General features: G+C 44.6%; 1 protein-coding gene across 1 annotated transcript in view; it reads left to right on the forward strand.

The window, feature by feature from the left end:
- The window catches only part of SCAP (SREBF chaperone), a 72,611-nt gene that overhangs the window by 22,861 nt on the left and 30,097 nt on the right, over positions 1 to 19,653 (forward strand). Inside the window, exon 2 of the mRNA XM_082705100.1 lies at positions 15,134 to 15,353. Within this exon, the coding sequence (XP_082561226.1) occupies positions 15,232 to 15,353 (122 nt within the window). The 5' untranslated portion in view covers positions 15,134 to 15,231. The remainder of the gene's footprint in view (positions 1 to 15,133; positions 15,354 to 19,653) is intronic.

Consider the following 19,653-nt stretch of genomic DNA (forward strand, 5'->3'; position numbering starts at 1 on the left):
TTTTTTTAAAGATTTTTATTTATTCATTTGACACAGAGATCACAAGTAGGCAGAGAGACAGGCAGAGAGAGAGGGGGAAGCACGCTCCCTGCTGAGCAGAGAGCCTGATGTGGACCTCGATACCAGGACCCTGAGATCATGACCTGAGCCGAAGACAGAGGCTTAACCCACTGAGCCACGCTCAGGCACCCCTGATGTCCTCCACTCTTAAGGCCAGGGAGTATCCTTATGATTATTGCTTTAGGGGTTTTTAGTTTTTGTTTTTAGTATATGTGCTGCCAGAGCAAGCTCTTGTTTTTTGTTTGTTTTGTTTATTTGTTTTGTTTTGTTTTTAAGTAAGTTCTATGTCCGATGTTTTTAAGTAAGTTCTAAGTAAGATCAAGAGGGGTGTGTTCTACCAACTGAGCCAGCAAGGTGCCCCATGATCATTGTTTTAAATTGTTTATCAAGGGCGCCTGGGTGGGTTAGGCCGCTGCCTTCGGCTCAGGTCATGATCTCAGGGTCCTGGGATCGAGCCCCGCATCGGGCTCTCTGCTCAGCAGGGAGCCTGCTTCCCTTCCTCTCTCTCTGCCTGCTTCTCTGCCTACTTCTGATCTCTCTCTGTCAAATAAATAAATAAACTCTTTAAAAAAAATAAATTGTTTATCAAGCACGTTACTTATATCTGTTTCACTCAAGTCTCTGACCATGGTCTTAACCTGTTTCATCTGGGACAGATTCCTCTGTCTTCTCATTTTGTGTGAATCCCTTTGCCTGTTTCTCTGTGTTAGGAAAGCCAGCTACATCTCCTGTTCTTTAGTGTAATGGCTTTATGAAGAAGAGGGCACGTAGTGCCCTACAGTGTAGTGTCCCCTGTTTCGAAGGCCTGGTACTTCTGGGACTGTCTCCATTGTATGCTCTGTGTGCTCTGCTGTTGTATCCTGGCCACTTTATCCTTCAGGCTAGTCTGTCGAGGCTTTCTTTGCCTATTGTGGGCAGGGTTTGGTGCCTGGCCTGAATGTTGTACTTTTTAACTTGGTGTGCTCTGGCCTGCTTGTGAAATGAGATCTGTTGCTGCAGCTGGAATTGAGGCCTCACAGAATGCCTGGGTTGGGAGACATGGTGTGGGCAGGGGTTTGGGCCAGTCATCTAGGGGAGGGCACCCCCCCAACACCTGAGCTGGGACTGAGGTAAGCATGACTAGCGATGGTGCTTCCACTTCAGTGCAGGGAAGTGGGTAGTGGGAGGGAGGTTGGTATAAGCCAGTTAGGTAGGGAATGTGATCACTACACTGGTTCCTAGTGGTGGCTCTGCGTTTATGCTGAGAGGTGGAGGAGGGAGATGGCGCTGTCCAGTTCCCATGTTCCTGGCGGGAGAGGGGGTGTCTCTGTGAATGCTGCCTCCCTAGGACATGCTCCCAGATGAGCAGCTAACCTCCCCACCGTGTGCCCCAGGCACTCTTCAGATACGGTTTCTAGGCCGTATGTCAGCAGACTATTTGCCCTGCCTCTTCTCAAGAGTAGGCCAGTGACCTCTCAGCCCTTCCAGAGGTAAACATGCTGATCTTTAAAACTCTAGGCTTTAAGCCCCAGTCATTTCAAGAACACACAAGATTTGGACTGTCGTGCTTTGCAAGGCAATTGCTATGGGGATTTGTTTTCCCTATGCACCCCTGCGTGTGCTAGTCTGTCTCTTGTCCTTCTTGCCTGTGGTTCCCTCCCCACTGCAGTAACCACTCTCCATTTCTCTCCCGAACTGCATCTCTGCACTTCCTGCCCTCTGTGATGTGGTCTCTTCTCTACCTTGAGTTTTGGAGTTTTTCTGCCAGTCTTCAGATCAATTTCTGGGGTAGTGAGGATAATTTGATAGTTATCTAATTGTATTGGTGAGACCAGGCAAGCCTAGGGCCCTCCTGCTTCTCTGTCATCTTCCTCAGTCAGTCTTTTACAGCATTTTGAATACATCATCCCACTCTCTCTTGGCCTAAATAGTGTTTCTGCTGAGAAATCCACTGATAGCCTTGTGGGGGTTTCCTTGTATGTGAAGAATTTTTGTTCTCTTGCTGCTTGAAAAATTCTCTTTGATTTTAGATGGCTTTATTATAGTTTGTCTTGGAGAAGATCTTTTTGGGGACCTATGAGCTTTATGAATGTGGATGTCTAAATCTCTCCCCAGACTTAGGAAGGCCTCAGCCATTGATTATTTATTTTTATTTATTTTTCAAAAATATTTTCTTAAATTTTCTGACGATAAGAAGAGAGGGAACACAAGCAGGAGGAGTAGGAGAGGAAGAAGCAGGCTTCCCACTAAGCTGGGAGCCAGATATGGGGCTTGATCCCATGACCTGAGCCAAAGGCAGATGCTTAACCACTGAGCCACCACGGCGTTGTCCCCCTCACCCCCACCATTGTTGCTTTAAATAAGGTTTCTGTCCTTTTCTTCTGTTTCCCTTTTGGGATGCCAACAATGTTTAGATAGTTTCTTTTGATGGTATCTCATAATTCACATAGGCTTTCTTTTGTTATTTTTTTCTTTTGTTCTTTTCTGGATAATTTTAAGTGACCTGTGACTTCACAGATTCTTCTGTTTTGATCACATCTGTTTTTGGTGCTCTCTAACTGCATTTTTCATTTCACTCGTTACATTCTTCACCTCCAGGATTTCTTGGATCTTTTTAATAATTTCTTTCTCTCTGTTAAAACAACTTCTCATTTTGTTTGTGTATTGTTTACTGATTTCATTGAATTGTCTTTCTGTGTTTCCCTATAGCTCACTAAGCTGAAATCTTTATTAGGTAGATTGCAGATCTCTATTTCTTTGGGGTCAGTTACTGGAAAATTACTGTGTTCCTTTGGTGATGTCTTGTTTCCTTGATTTCATGTTCCTGGGTATCTTACGTTGCTATCTTTGCATTTGAAGAAGCAATCACCATCTCCAGCCTTGACTCATTGGCCTTGGGAGAGAAATATCTTCTGTCAATCTGCTGGGATCCTGAGGATTTCCCAGTGAATGACAATTGTATTATCAGATATTCCAAAACACTTTTTATCTTTTTTTTTTTTTTTTTCAAAGTAGTCTCCACGCCCAGCAGGGAGCCTGTTGCAGAACTTGACCTCAACGACCCTGAGATCCAGACTTGAGCTGAGACCCAGAATCAGATGCTTAATTTAAGAAACAAAAGAAGGGCGCCTGGGTGGCTCAGTGGGTTAAAGCCTCTGCCTTCAGCTCAGGTCATGATCCCAGGGTTATGGGATCAAGCCCTGCATCAGGCTCTTTGCTCAGCAGGGAGTCTGCTTCCTCCTCTCTCTCTCTCTCTGCCTGCTTCTCTCCCTACTTATGATCTCTATCTGTCAAATAAATAAAATCTTCAAAAAAAAAAAGAAAGAAAAAACAGATGAATGTAGGGCAAGGGAAGGAAAAATAAAATAAGATGACAGAGGGAGGGAGGCAAACCATAACAACTCTTAACTCTAGGAAAATTGAGTTGCTGGTGGGGGGGAGATGGGGTAACTGGTTGAAGGGCATTAAGGAGAGGATTTAATGTAATGAGCACTGGGTGTTGTATGCAACTGATGAATCACTCAATTCTACCCCCGAAGCTAATAATATATGTTAACTAAATTGAATTAAAAAAAAAAAAAGTCAGGGCGCCTGGGTGGCTCAGTGGGTTAAGCCGCTGCCTTCGGCTCAGGTCATGATCTCAGGGTCCTGGGATCGAGTCCCGCATCGGGCTCTCTGCTCAGCAGGGAGCCTGCTTCCCTCTCTCTCTCTCTGCCTGCCTCTCTATCTACTTGTGATTTCTCTCTGTCAAATAAATAAATAAAATCTTTAAAAAAAAAAAAAAAGTCAGATGTTTAACCAACTGAGCCATCCAGGTGCCCCTCCAAATGCTTTTTAAATAGTTATCACATTTTAGAATCAACGTATACAAAATGTACAGAAGATTTTTATAACAGTTTATTTATTTTATTTATTTTTTTTTAAGATTTATTTATTTATTTGACAGACAGAGATCACAAGCAGACAGAGAGGCAGACAGAGAGAGAGGAGGAAGTAGGCTCCCTGCTGAGCAGAGAGCCCGATGTGGGGCTCGATCCCAGGACCCCGGGATCATGACCTGAGCCGAAAGCAGAGGCTTTTAACTCACTGAGCCACCCAGGTGCCCCTATAACAGTTTATTTATTTTAAATACTTAATTTATTTATTTGACAGAAAAGGAGAGATAACGAGAGCGGGAATACAAGCAGGGGGAGTGGGAGAGGGTGAAGCAGGCTTCCCCTGAGCAGGAAACCCCATTTGGGGCTCGATCCCAGGGTCCTATTATCATGACCTGAGCGGAAGCCACACCCTTAATGACTAAGCCACCCAGGTGCCCCTTGTAACAGTTTAAAAACTAAATATAAATGTTGGCAACATATAAAGAAAGAAGCATCACAGTAACTAAAATCAGAAATAAATTCCAAAACTACTTGAATATAAATATGTGTGTACTACTTTTATAATTGAAAAGCAATCACTGTTGTGGCTGCTAATGGAGAACTTTGGGGTAATACTCTTTTTCTTGATGCGAGTGTTGTTTAGATTAATGGCTGTGTTTACTTTCATGGAGCTGTATGCTTATAATTTGTATACTTTTTTGTAATATTTTATGCTAAATTTGAAAAGTTTATTTAAATAAAGGTAGTACTCGGGGTGCCTGGGTCGCTCAGTTGTTAAGCATCTGCCTTCGGCTCCGGTCATGATTCTGGAGTCCTGGGATCGAGCCCCGCATCGGGCTCCCTGCTCAGTGGGAAGCCTGCTTCTCCCTCTCATGCTCCCTCTGCTTGTGTTCCCTCTCTTTCTGTCTCTCTCTCTGTCTCTTTGTGTGAAATAAATAAGATCTTAAAAAAAAAAAAAAGGCAATACTCATCATAAAAAATGTAAAAGTACAGAAAGTTGACTTGAAATATTTCTCCACATGCCTTATGCCACATGAAGACCAACAACCAGTACTAACATTTCCCTCCATTTTTCGGCTGTGCATTTTTGGCCTATAACCTTTATTTCATTATTTCAGACATTATTTCAGACTGTAGAAACAGTACATGCTCTGTGTGGAAAACTTGGTAAACACAATAAGGCACCACATCTCACAATGGAATGATAAGATTGACAGAAAGATGCCAATAGGCATAGTATAGCAATTAAGATTCTTTAATGGCAAAGAATCCAGGAATTTATGAAGATATTTACATTAAGAACTGAAAGGGTTCTGATTCTGGTCAAGATGTAGTAAGAACATCCTGTCCTTTCTCTCTGACTGAATCCGACTAAAATCCCTGGATCAGTTGAGTACCCTGGAAGATAAATGACAGCAGATGGATTGGGGAAGGAAAACGTTTTTATTTTTTGTTTCCATACAATACCATCCAGCCTGGGCTCAGAGGTAGCACGAAACCTGGAACTGGGCACTGGGTGCGGACAGAAGAAGGTCTAAGAGAACCCCCCTCTTTCTAGTCTCGGGAGCAGGAAAGGGGATTCCTATGGGACAGGGGATGGAGGTAGAGGAAGAGAATCTCTGATCTTTGTTTGCTCCCCCCCCCCCCCCCCCCGCCATTTTCTCCTGCCCTGGCCCCGGTGAAATACTGTAGCAGCAGAGGCAGTAGTGACATGGGCAGCCAGACTGGAGAGGAATCCTTTATTTAGGGGGATTATGGTCCCAGGAGCATGGAGAGAGATTCACTGAATTTATTTTGTCTCTTCTCGCCGGTTTACTAGAGGCGATCACAGTTGTGGTAGGTGCTCAGCAGAGAAGCTAAAGCTTTCCCTTTCTACCCAAAAGACTGGGAGCTGGAAAGTGTCAGGAAGATTGCAGAGAGGAAGGAACTCAACAAAGGGAACCCATAGTATTGTGTATGAACTCCTGGGCTCTCCTGTGAAATAGCATGGGTGCATCTGACTCTGAACAGTAAGCTGAGAGCCTAGAAGAGCAGACTACTGCCCAAGTCCTCTGCTGGCCACTGCAGGGTATGCCTGGGACAGATCAAAGTAGTACTGCAAGAGCTGTGCGAACTAAACTGACATTAGAACACAGCCCACACTGTACCCCTGGGGATAAAAATATATGTTTATAAAAAATAAAAAATTAAAAAAAAAAAAAAGAACACAGCCCACAAAAGATGGGTAGGAGCTTGTGGATTGGGCCTACTTAAGTTAATTACTGTTAAGACAAACAAAAATCCAACATTTTCCATTCCACCTTAACAAGATCCAAATTAATATAGTGTAATATCTAGAAATACAGAATTGCTTGCTCCACATACGAAGTCAGGAAAATCTTACTCTCCTAAGGAGAAAAAAGGACAGATGGGAACCATGACATGATCCAGATGTTGGGCTTATCAAAGACTTTCAGGCAGAAAGTAGAATTAAATTATAATTAAAACTCCCCTTTAAGAATTGAGGGTGAACACTTTTGAAACAAATGGAAAATTACATATTTAAATTTTAAATCGGAAAACTTATAACTAAAACTAAATTTAAAAATTCATGAAATGACCTCAGTAACAGAGGTGGGGGTATTGGAAGAGCCAGTTAACTCAAAGACGGAACAATGAGAATGATCCAGTCCAACCCAGCAGGAATTAAACTGAGGAAAAGTACACGGAGCTTCAGGGAGTTATGGGACAATAAGAGAGGGCTTAGCTTTCATGTTATGGAAACCGCCAAAGGAGAGGCAGGCGATGGAGTGGTACAGAAAACTGAAGAAATGATGGAAAGGAAGAAATAATGTGTCTCTATTTGCAGATGACATAATAATCAACTTAGAACTTCCCAGGGAATCCATGAAAAAGACTCTAGGTAATTGGGGCACACGGGTGGCTCAGTTGGTGAAGCGTCTGCCTTCGGCTCAGCTCATGATCCCACGGTCCTGGGATCAAGACCCACATTGGGCTCCCTGCTCAGCAGGGAACCTGCTTCTCCCTCTCCCACTTACCCTGGTGTTTCCTCTCTTGCTGTGTCTCTCTGTCAAATAAATAAAGTCTTAAAAAAAAAAAGACTGTAGGTAAAATAGTTTTTGTGGTTTTTTTTTTTTAATTTTATTTATTTATTTGACAGACAGAGATCACAAGTAGGCAGGGAAGCAGGCAGAGAGAGAAGAGGAAGCAGGCTCCCTGCCAAGCTGAGAGCCAGTTGCGCTCGATCCCAGGACCCCGGGAACATGACCTGAGTCAGAGGCCGAGGCTTTAACCCACTGAGTCACCCAGGTGCCCCAGTAAAATAGTTTTGAATGGGAGGAAACACAGTACCCATTTCAAGACTTATTTTATAGCTACAGTAATCAAAACTGTGTAGTATTGGTAGAGCGATAGACACATAGATCACTGGAACCGAACAGGAAACCCAGAAATAGACTCACATAAGTACAGCCAACTGCTTTTTGACTGAATGTTTGTGACTCCCCCAAATTCACATGTTAAAATCCTAACCCTAGTGCGATGCTACTAGGAATTGGGGAACTTTGGAAGGTCATTAGGTAGAAGGGGTGGAGCCCTCACAAATGGGATCAGTGCCCTCATAAAAGGGACACCAGAGAGCTCGGAATCTTCCTTTCTGCCATATGAGGACACAGAAGATGGCCCTCTATGAACCAGGAAGTGGGCTCTGCCCAGAAATGTAATCTGCTATGATTTTGATTTAGGATTTCCCAGCCTCCAGAACTGTGAGAAAGAAATGTATGTTGTTTAAGCCACCTTGTGCATGGTATTTTCAAATGCTATAGAAGCTCAAACAGACTAAGATGTGCCAAAGCAATTCAGTGGAGGAAGGGTGGTCTTTTCAGCAGTTGGTGCTGGAATAATTTGATATCCATGGGACCAGGGGGAGGGGGAAAACAACCTAGGCCTAAGCATCACATTTTACACAAAAAGAAATTCAAATGGATCATAGATTAGTTGTAAAACTATAAAAACATTGGGGAAAAAATCAGAGAAAATTTTCAGAAGTACAGCTTGGTGAAGAATTCTTACACATGACAAGTAAAGCATGATCCATAAAAGAAAAAAGTGGGTAAACTAGACTTCATTGAAATTAAAAACTTTGATTCTGTCAGAGTTTGTGGAAAGAAGAAGACAAGAGACAAGTGGGCTCAGTGGGTTAAACATCTGCCTTCGCCTCAGGTCATGAACTCAGGGTCCTGGGACTGAGCCCCATATTGGGCTCTCTGCTCAGCGGGGAGCCTGCCCCCCCCACCTGCCCTATCTCTCTGCCTACTTGTGATCTCTCTCTCTCTGTCAAATAAATTTTAAAATCTTAAAAAAAGGAAAAAGACAAGCTACAAAGACTCAGTGAAACATATCAGACCAAGACTCATATTGAAAGAATATAAGGATATCTCAACAACAATTCCTAAATACCCAGTGGATCAAAGAAGAAAACACAAGTGAAATGAGAAAATACTTTGAGATGAATGAGAACAAAAATCACAACATATGGAAGCTTACAGGATGCAGCTGAAGTAGTGTTTGGAGGGAAACTTACAGCTGTAAATGCCTGTATTAAGAAAGAAGGAAGATACCAAGTCAGTAAGCTCAACTATTAACTACTTTAAGAAACCAGAACAGGAAGAGCACAAATAAGCCCAAGACAAACAGAAGGAAGAAATAATGAAGACTAGAGTAGAAGCAAATGAACAGAGAATAGGAAAACCAGAGTAAGTAAAATAAAAAATTGATTCTTTTAAAAGATCAACCAAATTGGTAAGCCTTTAGCCAGAATGACCAAGAAAATAAGATTCATATTACTAGAATTATTCATGAAAGTGGGGACATTACTACCAACTTTCCAGAAGTAAAAATGATTGTAAGGAAATACTATGAACAATAAATATGATGCCAATAAGTTAGTTAGCCTAGATGAGATGGACAGATCCTGAAACATACAAAGAAAACTTACTAAAGAAGGAATAGAGGGACACCTCCCTCCCTCGTGCTCTCTTTCTAAAATAAATAGATAAAATCTTTTTAAAAGTAGAACACCTTTTTTGTTTTTTTCTTTTAAGAGGACTAGAAAGAAAGGGGTTGGGGGGAAGGGCAGAGAGGGAGAGAGAATTCAAGCAGGCTACATGCCCAGCATTGAACCTGATCGAGGGCTCAGTCTCACAACCCTAAGATCATTACCTGAGCCCAATTGGACACTTAACTGAGCCACCCAGGTGCCCTAAGGAGAAATAGAAAATCTGAGTAGCAGAAAAACAGGGAAAGAGGTTGAGTTAATCTTAAAATTTCCCACTTAAAAAAACAAACAGGGTGCCTGGGTGGCTCAGTGGGTTAAGCCGCTGCCTTCGGCTCAGGTCATGATCTCAGGGTCCTGGGATCGAGTCCCACATCGGGCTCCCTGCTCAGCAGGGAGCCTGCTTCCTCCTCTCTCTCTCTCTCTCTCTCTCTCTGCCTGCCTGTCTGCCTACATGTGATCTCTCTCTGTCAAAAAAATAAAATCTTTTAAAACAACAACAACAAAAACGGGTGCCTATGTGGCTCAGTTGGTTAAGTGTCCAACTCTTGATCTCAACTGAAGTCTTGATTGCAGGGTCGTGAGTTCAGTACTCATGTTGGGCTCCACACTGGGCATGGAGCCTATGTAAAACAACAACAACAACAACAACAAAAGCTTTTCCATTAATAAAAGCCCAATATCTGATGGCTTCATTAGTGAATTCTATCAGATGTTTAAAGATTTATCTTGAACTCTTCCAGAAAATTAGGAGGAAGCACTTCCAAGTCATCTTGTGAGGATGGCATTATGTTGATACCAAAGCTTGACAAAGAAGACATAAAGAAGGAAAACTGCAGAGCAGTATCGTTTATGAATATAGACATAGTATCCCTTAGCAAACCAGGATGACCAACATTTAGAAGGAATTGTACCCAGTGATACAAAGTTGGTTCAACATGAATACAACAGCTCAGCCTTTGTAATATACCTTATTAGTAAGATAAGTAAAAAACCATAAGACTGTCTCAAAAGATACACCAAAAAACCATAATACCCTTTAATGATTAAAAAATAACAACAAGGGGCGGCTGGGTGGCTCAGTGGGTTAAGCCTCTGCCTTCGGCTCAGGTCATGGTTCCAGGGTCCTGGGATCAAGCCCCACATCAGGCTCTCTGCTCTGTGGGGAGCCTGCTTCCTTCTCTCTCTCTGCCTGCCTCTCTGCCTACTTGTGATCTCTGTCTGTCAAAAAAAAAAAAAAAAAAGAAGAAGAAGAAGACCACCTCTCACTCTTAATCTCAGGAAGCAAACTGAGGGTTGCTGAAGGGAAGGAGGTGGGGGGGATGGGATAGCTGGGTGATGGACATTGGGGAGGGTATGTGATGTGGTGACCGCTGTGTATTGCATAAGACTGATGAATCACAGACCTGTACCCCTGAAACAAATACTATATTATATGTTAAGAATTAAAAAAAAAAAAAACTTAAAAAAAAAAACAGACCCTCTCAAGCTAGGAACAGAAGAGGTCTTCCTCAGCCTGGTGAAGACATCTATGAAAAACTTTGATGTGCTATCATATTTAATGGTAAAAAAATGAATGTTCTCTTCCTAAGCTCAGGGTTAAGATGAGGATTCATTCTCACCACTGCAATTCAGTGTTGTGGTAGAAGTTCTAGCCAAGACAAAAAAGACTATCTTTTTTTTTTTTTTAATTATTATTGTAATAAAAACACATAACATAAAATTGACCATCTTGACCATTTTAAGTATACAATTTAGTAGTGTTAGTATATCACACTGTTGTGAAATAGATTTCTAGAACTTTTTCATCTTACCAAACAGATTCTAAAGTCATTTTTTAAAATGTTAATGCATTTGTTTTTTGTTTTTTATTATGTATTATTTAATGACTTTACCAACCTTATTTAGCCAAGACAGTTTTTTTTTTTAGTTTTGTTTTTTTTTTAAAGATTTTATTTATTTATTTGACAGAGATCTCAAGTAAGTGGAGAGGCAGGCAGAGAGAGAGAGAGGAGGAAGCAGGCTCCCCACTGAGCAGAGAGCCCGATGCAGGGCTCGATCCCAGGACCCTGAGATCATGACCTGAGCCAAAGGCAGAGATTTAACCCACTGAGTCACCCAGGTGCCCCAGATTTTTTTTTTTTTTTAATTTAACAGAGAAATCTCAAGTAGGCAGAAGTAGACAGAGGGGCAGACAGAGAAGGAGAAGGAGACTCCCTGCTGAGCAGAGAGGCGGATATAGGGCTCTATCCCAGGACCCTGGGATCATGACCTGAGCCAAAGGCAGAGGCTTAACCCACTGAGCCACCCAGCTGCCCCAGCCAAGACAGTTTTATAAGAAAAATAAAAGGCGTCCAGATAAGAGATTAAGCTAACACGGTTTGCAAATGACATGATCTCGTGTATGTAATATCCTAAGACATACACAGACACATGGCTGAGAGGCATGTGTTCAGTGTCACTCGTCCTTAGGGAAATGTATTTTAAGACCCAATTAGTTATCAGTACGTACTTAGCATAGCCAAAATAAAAAACAGTGGAAATACCAAACGATTCTAAATGATGGCAGATGAGAAGAAATCTCTTATGCTGCTGGAGGAAATGTAAAATGGTACAAGCACTCTGGAAAGTATTTTGGCAGTTTCTTAGAAAATTTCAACGGGCCATACTACCTAGCAGTTTTACTTCTAGGCGTTTATTCCAGAGAAATGGGATAGTCAGTAAACCTTTGTGGTAAAAACAAGCATGATAGGTCCATTGTGGCTGAAGCTTGGGGGAGATGGTGAATATTTCCAACAAACAGTCCTGAAAAGCTGTGGGACAGAGCCTGTAGTCTATATAGTTTTTTTTGTTTGTTTGTTTGTTTTTTGTTTTTTACATCTTTTTTTCCTATTACCTCCACCTCTCTTGGGTCTTTGGCACATTTATTTTTCTTGGTTGATCCTTTTTTTTTTTTTTTTTAAAGATTTTATTTATTTATTTGACAGAGATCACAAGTAGGCAGAGAGGCAGGCAGAGAGAGGAAGGGAAGCAGGTTCCCTGCTGAGCAGAGAGCACAATGTGGGGCTCGATCCCAGGACCCGGGGATCATGACCTGAGCTGAGGGCAGAGGCTTTAATGCACTGAGCCACCCAGGTGCCCCTCTTGGTTGATTCTTATTAAGTGTGACTTGTTTGAAGAGAATTTTAAGTGTTGGGTGTTTGGTGAATATAGGCACAAAAAGATAATCATTTAAATTTTATATTAATGTATATATGTGGATTTTTCTGTAAGTTTCACATGTATTTTCTCATTCAGGGCCTGTTCAGAACTGTAGGGATCTCAGGCAAGCTGATGACAGAGTGGGATGAACTTGCCTCCCTGCTCTGTCCTTAGGGACCGACACATTCCATTCCTAGGGCCCCTCATTTTCTGAGCCAGAGTGTCTGACTTGATCCAGGCTTGTCCTCTATAGAATTCCTCAGGGCTGTTCTGACTGGTTCTAGCAGTTTTTTTCTTTATGTGGACAACTCTGTAATTTAGGTGTCTAATAATGAACTTCTTTGTTTTTGCTTATAGTGGGGTCTCCAGCAAAGGCAGGCTGTGGGATTGTTTATGTTTTCATGTAATGTACACTTTGGCCTTCTGGGCCTCCATCCTTTCCACATGTTGTGTCTCTTTATTTTTTTTATTTTTATTTATTATTTTATTTTATTTATTTATTTGTCAGAGAGAGAGAGAGAGAACGAACAAGAGAGCCAGCACAGGCAGGGAGAATAGCATGCAGAGGAAGACGCAGGCTCCCTGCTGAGCAAGGAGCCCCATGTGGGACTCAAGGGCTCATGACCCAAGCCAAAGGCAGAGGCTTAATGACAGAGCCACCCAGGCCTCCCATGTTGTATCTCTTTAAATTCAGGAAGCAGAGCTGTAGATTTTGATATGAAGAAACCTATTAAGTATAGGGCAATGTAGGAAAAACAGGTTTTTGGATCACATAGAAATTTTGCTTTGGAGTAGCTTTGCATTAAAATTGTATGCAGTGGAATAGAGATGAATAATGGCTCCTCTTGGTAGGTTCAGGTAGGTTGGCTGTGTAATCAAGTAGAATTTGCATTTTTTTGGCCTTGTTTTCTGGGTGCTATGAAAATTAACAATTAGTATAACTGGTAATATTAAGATCAGTGGGAGCTGAAATTAAGATCATGTCAGAAAGAGTTGTGTTGGCTGCAGACTGGAAGTGAATTAGATCGTTTTTTTCTTCTCTAGTTGCACTGGTGAAAGCAGGACTGCAGAGGTGGGGCCCCTCCCCCGCCTGTATTACTGATGTGTGTACAGAGGAGGCGGAGAAGGAGATTGGCATCACAAAATCAGAATTTTTTGGAGGGCTTGGTTTTGTGACACTTGAGGGAAGAGATGTGAGACTTGCCAGAGGACTGAGGTTGGAAGAGGTACAGTTGGTTTCTGGCCTTCAGTCTTTGGGGATCCCTGTGATAGTGTCTCTCTCCCCGCAGGTGAACATCTCATCAGTGTGTGTATCCCCACCCGCACCCCAGGGGCAGGATGGAGGGCCAGGGAGCAGGAGCAGAAACACTGCTTCCCGGGGTCCTGGTGTCTGCTGGGGGGTGAGCACTAGTGCTGGTCGCCCCTGGTGGGTGCTCTGCTAGACACCTCTCTGACATGCCGGGCTCCAGTTGAGCCTTGTGAATGGCTGAGCTATCGGAAAGGGCTCTGCTGCTGGGGCCAGCAGCTGCCACCTGCAGGCTCCTCTATCCTGAGCCTGTTGAGTTGACCCACAGAGGGTTCTATATCCTTAGAAGGTTGCTGGGCTGGAAAATTGCATATGCACGTAAAGCTTGTGTTTCCTGGAAGGTGGAAGGGATGTTAGCCATTCATCTTCTTGAGAGCTGGCTATGCTGTGACGCCTTTGGCCTCTCCTTTCTGGTCTTGACGCTTCTGGAGAGTCACCTCTTTGGCCTAGGTTTCCATCAGTGAGCCTGATCAAGCCAGGACACAAGTCTGGGCACGTTCCCTATAACACAGACCGAAGAAAATGGCAACATGGAGCAGGAGATATGGATTTCTATTTTAGGGTAACAGTGGAGAGCTTGTAATGAAGGGAATTCTAGAACCTTGGGCCTTTGCTGGAGTTTTCTATTCTGATTTTATTGGTTTAAGGTTTTCTACTTGGAAGCAACAGAAGTTAATTTTGGCTCACACAGGCAGAAAGAGGATTTATTGGAAGGATATACAGTGGCTCACAGACTGGAAAGAAAAACTGCTGAACATTGTCTTCAGAAGGTGCTCGCATCAGAGGAGCCATGATCTTGGGAGCAGGAACCTGTTGGGGTTGAATAAGCACCAGCCCATCTAGTTCCTATTTCTTTTTGCTCAGAAGTCAAAGTCCAGGGACAGAGGCCCAACCACCTGGCCTGGTGTGGGTCAGGGAGGGGCACCTTGACTGACAGCGTGTCCAGGCCCAATCCCGTGGAGGGGGGGGTTCTTCTGTGGCACAAAGACAGGGGCTGGGCAGGCCGCCACACGACTGTGTCCCAGTCTGACTGGGAGCAGTAGCTTCCTCTAATGCTGCTGCCACCATGAAATGTGTTTTCTGTCAGAAGCCTGGGCTTTTTGGTGTTTTTTATGTTAAAGGATAACTCTGCTGAACATTCCTTGCCAGTGAAATACTCTCTGTGCAAGAATGTGTTTTCTGAGGGGTCAGGCCTATGTCAAGTTTTTCTGGAAATCCCAAGGATTTCTTTCAGTCTGACCTGTGCCCAGAGAAAGGGTGGGGAGGATGTCCAGAATCCCCCTTTGTCAGAGAGCAGCTGAAGGTGATGTCTGCTACCCAGATGTGCTTTCCTGTGTCCCCTGTGGGAACAGCGCCCTCTTGAGGGAGTGGTCTTTTAGAAATGCCTGTATGGGAGAGGGTTGAGAGTTCATCATCAGAGCTAGAGGGGCAGTTTTTGGCTCTTAGGTTAGACTGACTGAGAAACTGCCCACCGTTAGAGCTGACCAGAGGGGGTGTGTGTGCGTGTGTGTGTGTGTGTGTGTGTTGGGACTGATGTCTCCAGACCTTGCATGTAGGCATCCTCAAACACGTCTCCAGCCACGCTTCACAGCTCCCTCCCCCAGCAGCGCCAGTGTGCCAAACCAGGACTCGCTGACTTGTCTCCCTTCTTGCCAGGTACCAGCCGATGGTGTCCATTGTCCGTGCTGTCCAGCGCACACCAGGCTGATCCATGGTCACTTTCCGGGATGGCAGCAAGGTGACTTCAGCTGAGGATGACCCTGACTGAAAGGCTGCGTGAGAAGATATCTCAGGCCTTCTACAACCATGGGCTGCTCTGCGCATCCTACCCGATCCCTATCATCCTCTTCACAGGGCTCTGCATCGTAGCCTGCTGGTATGTTTCTGAGTTGTGCTGGATAGGGTAGGCCACTGTGTTGGGACAGCAGGTTTCCTAATCCTGATTGCTCTGCAGCCCTTGGACTGTGTATACTTTTTACACAATGAAACTGGATGCCCATCGGAGCTGGTGGGTGGAGAGTTCGAGTCCTGAGGTGTTTAGCCGCTAGACTGAAAACGGTTCAGGCTGGCCCCGGCTTAGGCATTCGCCAGACTTGTTCATGTCATTAGTAGTCTATTTCTACTTCTAAGAAACTGGAAGATAATTGAAAGGCATGATCTTGTAATATTCCTTCTCCACAGCGACACTTTCATTTTGGTACCTGGTCAAGAGCAGGAGCATTCGAATGTTTTATTTTTTTTATTTTATTTTTTTTTTTTTTAAAGATTTTATTTATTTATTTGACAGAGAGAAATCACAAGTAGTCGGAGAGGCAGGCAGAGAGAGAGAGAGGGAAGCAGGCTCCCTGCTGAGCAGAGAGCCCGATGCAGGACTCGATCCCAGGACCCTGAGACCAGGACCTGAGCCGAAGGCAGCGGCTTAACCACTGAGCCACCCAGGCGCCCGCATTCGAATGTTTTAAAACAAAATCCATTTGAACAGTCCTTGGACACCCTTGTGCAGGCTCACACAGAGACTTGGTTCTCTGCTCTCCAGTCATTTTCTGATGTTTACAAGGAGCCTGTTTCTGACCTCTTACTGATTCTCAGGGCCTGCTGTGCTCCCCGAGGACTGTCGTGCCTGCTGTAGCCGCCTTCGGTTCACGTCTGTCTTTCTGTTACAGAGCCTCACAGAAGCCGAAGGCTACAGCTGATGATGACATGAAAAGGATGGGTTTGGTGTTAAAGGGTATCTGAGAGCCTTTTTTGGCTCTAAAACACTGACAGCCATGAAAAGAGCCCAGTGTGTTATCCTTGCTTCTGGAAGGATTTCCACACTGTTTGTACATCTGACGTTTGTTGGGTGCGTTCAGTGCTGTGCTGGAAGGAGGGTGGTTCGGGACTGAGCTCGCTGTCAGTTGTTGATGATCCCAAGTTCTTCTCTAATTAGGACTAAGGAAGATGAGTATCTTTCATTGAGAATTTCCTGCCGGGTGCTTCAGGCATATAATTAATCTCATCAATCCTCATAATAACCTTGGAAAGCAGTCCAGTTATATTTCCATTTAACCAGAGGAGGTTGGGGGATTGGGGCCTTGCCTGGTCTACACAGTTAATAAGCAGGGATACTGGGCCTAGGGATTCTCGTGCCTGCTCCCGAGGTACTCTGTTACCCTGACTCCCCTCTTTTCTGGCTCAGTGTTTTTGTACTGATGCTTAACTTTTGTTAAATTGTGTTGTAAAAGATAAGATACAGCTACCTCTTGTAGGACATATATTAGTAGAACCCAGATCTTGTGTGTGTGGTTTTTTTCCGTCTAAGTTAATTATCTTTTTAAAAGTCTCTCAAGATCGTACTTTTTAAAAGTCATCTCTATCCTTCAAAGTCATACTTTTCTAGGCTTGGCCTGCGTGGTTCTCAAACCTGAGCTAGCAACAGAATCACCTGGAGGCATGCGCAACACAGACTGCTGGGCGTCACCCAGAGTTTCTCATTCATCAGGTCTGGGCTGGGTCTAGGAATTTGTATCTCTGACAAGTTCCCAGGCTTGGGACCACATGCTGAGAACCACTGGACTGTCTTTCTTGAAAATCTGTCTGCGGCTCTGCCACATCTCCGCTAAAAGTGTTTTGTCTTTTATTCTGATTTCTGGAGCAGCTCATGGGGACATTCATGGTTATTATCCCCGGTATGGCCTTCTGTTGGGGGTGGTGGGACTGGGCTTCCCGTGCACTAAATCCTTGGGTCTTCAGTGGCCTCCATATGGGGGAAGGTGGTAAGAAATACTTGGTGAACGAGTACATTGACTTCAACTTGTATGCTGTGTGGTCAGTTTGAGTCAAAGAGGAGTAGTTGTGATTCCCTGTCCTCAGAGATAACTCTAGCTACAGGAAGAGGGAAGGATGTTTTCTGTTTGCCGTTCATCTTTGGGGATTGGGTGTCGCCAGGTGAGACCAGGCAGCGTCCTGGACCAGGAATGTAGGATACATGATCCCGGAGGACCAGCTGCTTGGGTGCAGTCGGGCCTTACCTCTGAATGAGTAATTTGCTCTTACACAAGTGTTTCAGAACAGACAGTTCTTGGTTTTATGACATGAGGTTTTCTGGTATGAAAACCTTAGAAGATGGCTACAGTCTCAAGTTTGGAGGACCCCTTCTCGACTCTGGGTGAATTAGAATGGGCTGGAAGGTTGGGGAAGAGGCAGATGTGCTGATATGATATTTAACAACCAACACAGCCCAGATGCTGCCAAGCCTGCCTTATATCCCGCAGGTGCTCCTAGCTGAACGTCAGTCCTGGGAAAGGGGTGGGTGAGGCTAGGGGTAGGACCGGGCTGATGGGAAGGCAAGGAAGACTGATCTTCCTTGACTCCTGGCTCGTAGGTCCTTTGGTACTTTCCCTTTCCCACATGCTGTTCCATTTGATGCCTGACATCCTTAGCGGGGGTGGTTATGTCCTAGTTTTTTTCAAGATGATGACACTGGTGTGGAGAGCTGATAAGTGGTATTACAGCTGGCATGTCCTTGTGGAAAGCTCTGTACTTCCTCCACCTCACCAAGGTGATAGGAACTTTTTGAAGAACACCGCTTAGTGCTGATAGCTTTTGTTGCAAGGAGTTTGCTCCCTGAACAGGAAGCCCAGGAGACATGGCCTCAGCTGCCGTGGGCCAGGAGCAGGATCTGTAGGCAGAACCTGCCTAGACAAGACTGGAGAGGGGTTTTGACACATTAGCCCTGTGTAACAGAAATTGAGGAGAGCACTCCAAGTGGGTTTTATAACACTTCAGTAAAGATGGCCATGACAGGGGGCCCTGGGTGGCTTATTTGGTTGAGCAACTGCCTTCGGCTCAGGTCATGATCCCAGAGGACCGGGATCCAGTCCCATGTCGGGCTTCCAGCTCTGCGGGGAGTCTGCTTCTCCCTCTGACCCTCTCCTCTCTCTTGCTCTCTCTCACTAAGAAATAAATAAAATATTAAAAAAAAAAAAGATGGCTATAACATATGCCAAGCACTGTGCCAGCCTAGTGACGCACATATCATCTCCTCAGAAGCGCGATCTGGACCCAAGACAGGTAGCCTCAGTGCCTTTGGATGCATGCTCAGCAGATGTGACCTGGCCTTGGTGCAAAGGGAGATGGTGGTGTCAGGGAGGCTTCTCTGGGGGAAAACCTTTGAGCCAAACCCTGTAGGAAGAATGAGTGGCGTCTTCTCCCCTCTTTTCCTGTTCATTTCCTGTTCATGGTTGTGGCCGTCAGTCAGCTCACTCAGCAGCTGGGCAGGAAGGATGGTCCCCCAAGAGCCCCTCTGAAAACCTGCTGCCTCCTCTGGTCCCACCTTCTCACGGCGCTACAGGTTCCTCATGTATTTGCAGTCACAAGGTTTTAATTTGAAGAGGAAAACCAGCCTTAGATACTGTCCCATTCTCAGTGCCGTGTACTTTCCCAAAGCAGCAGCTTTGTCATGTCATCTCGAAGGAGCCTTTTAACGGCTTTTCTTAAAATCTGATTGGCTTAGGAAACATTTTGCAAAGCTAAATGAAGTCTGTTAGCCTCCTAAAATGACAAAATGTGTTTCAACAGATCCACAGATTCTGGACCTTTTTGTCTAAGAGACCAGATACTGTGGCCCTAGGGCACAAGCCTCCCTGTCCTCTTCTAACCTGTGAAGCTTCTTTGTCCAGGGCAGGGTCCCCCCTCCTGTTCAGTCTCAGGTTGCCTGCAGAAAGCAAAGTGTGGGTCATAGACAGCTTCTAGTAGTTTTGTTAGATACCTGCATTCTGTTTAGTGGCTTATCTTTCATTGTCCCTGGAATGGGGCACTGGTGCAGCTTGAACTCAAAGGACTCCTGCTCTTGAGACCCTTGGTCAGATCTTAAAGGTCACGTGAGCTGTAGACCATGTTCGTCAGCACCGGATCACTCCAGGAGCAGTGAATGCTCTTTCCTCTGGGAAAATCTGATGAAACCTGCAGCACGTAGGCACTGTGGCAAGAGGTGTCTTCACATTTCCTGGAGGTTAGGCCACCCAAGGTGTGGCCCAGCAGCAGCCCAGCAAGGCAGAGGGTGCTCTGGCTTCCAGGCGGGGGTGTGGTAGGTGCACCGTGGGATGAAGAAAGAGTGCTTGGGTACAGGCTACCTACCGGCCTTCCTGGCTGCAGGTCAGAGGTTAGCATGAGGGTCATTGGGTCCCTTGATTCTG

The sequence above is a fragment of the Mustela nivalis genome, assembly GCF_964662115.1.
Source record: "Mustela nivalis genome assembly, chromosome: 1".
Taxonomy (NCBI): Eukaryota; Metazoa; Chordata; class Mammalia; order Carnivora; family Mustelidae; genus Mustela; species Mustela nivalis.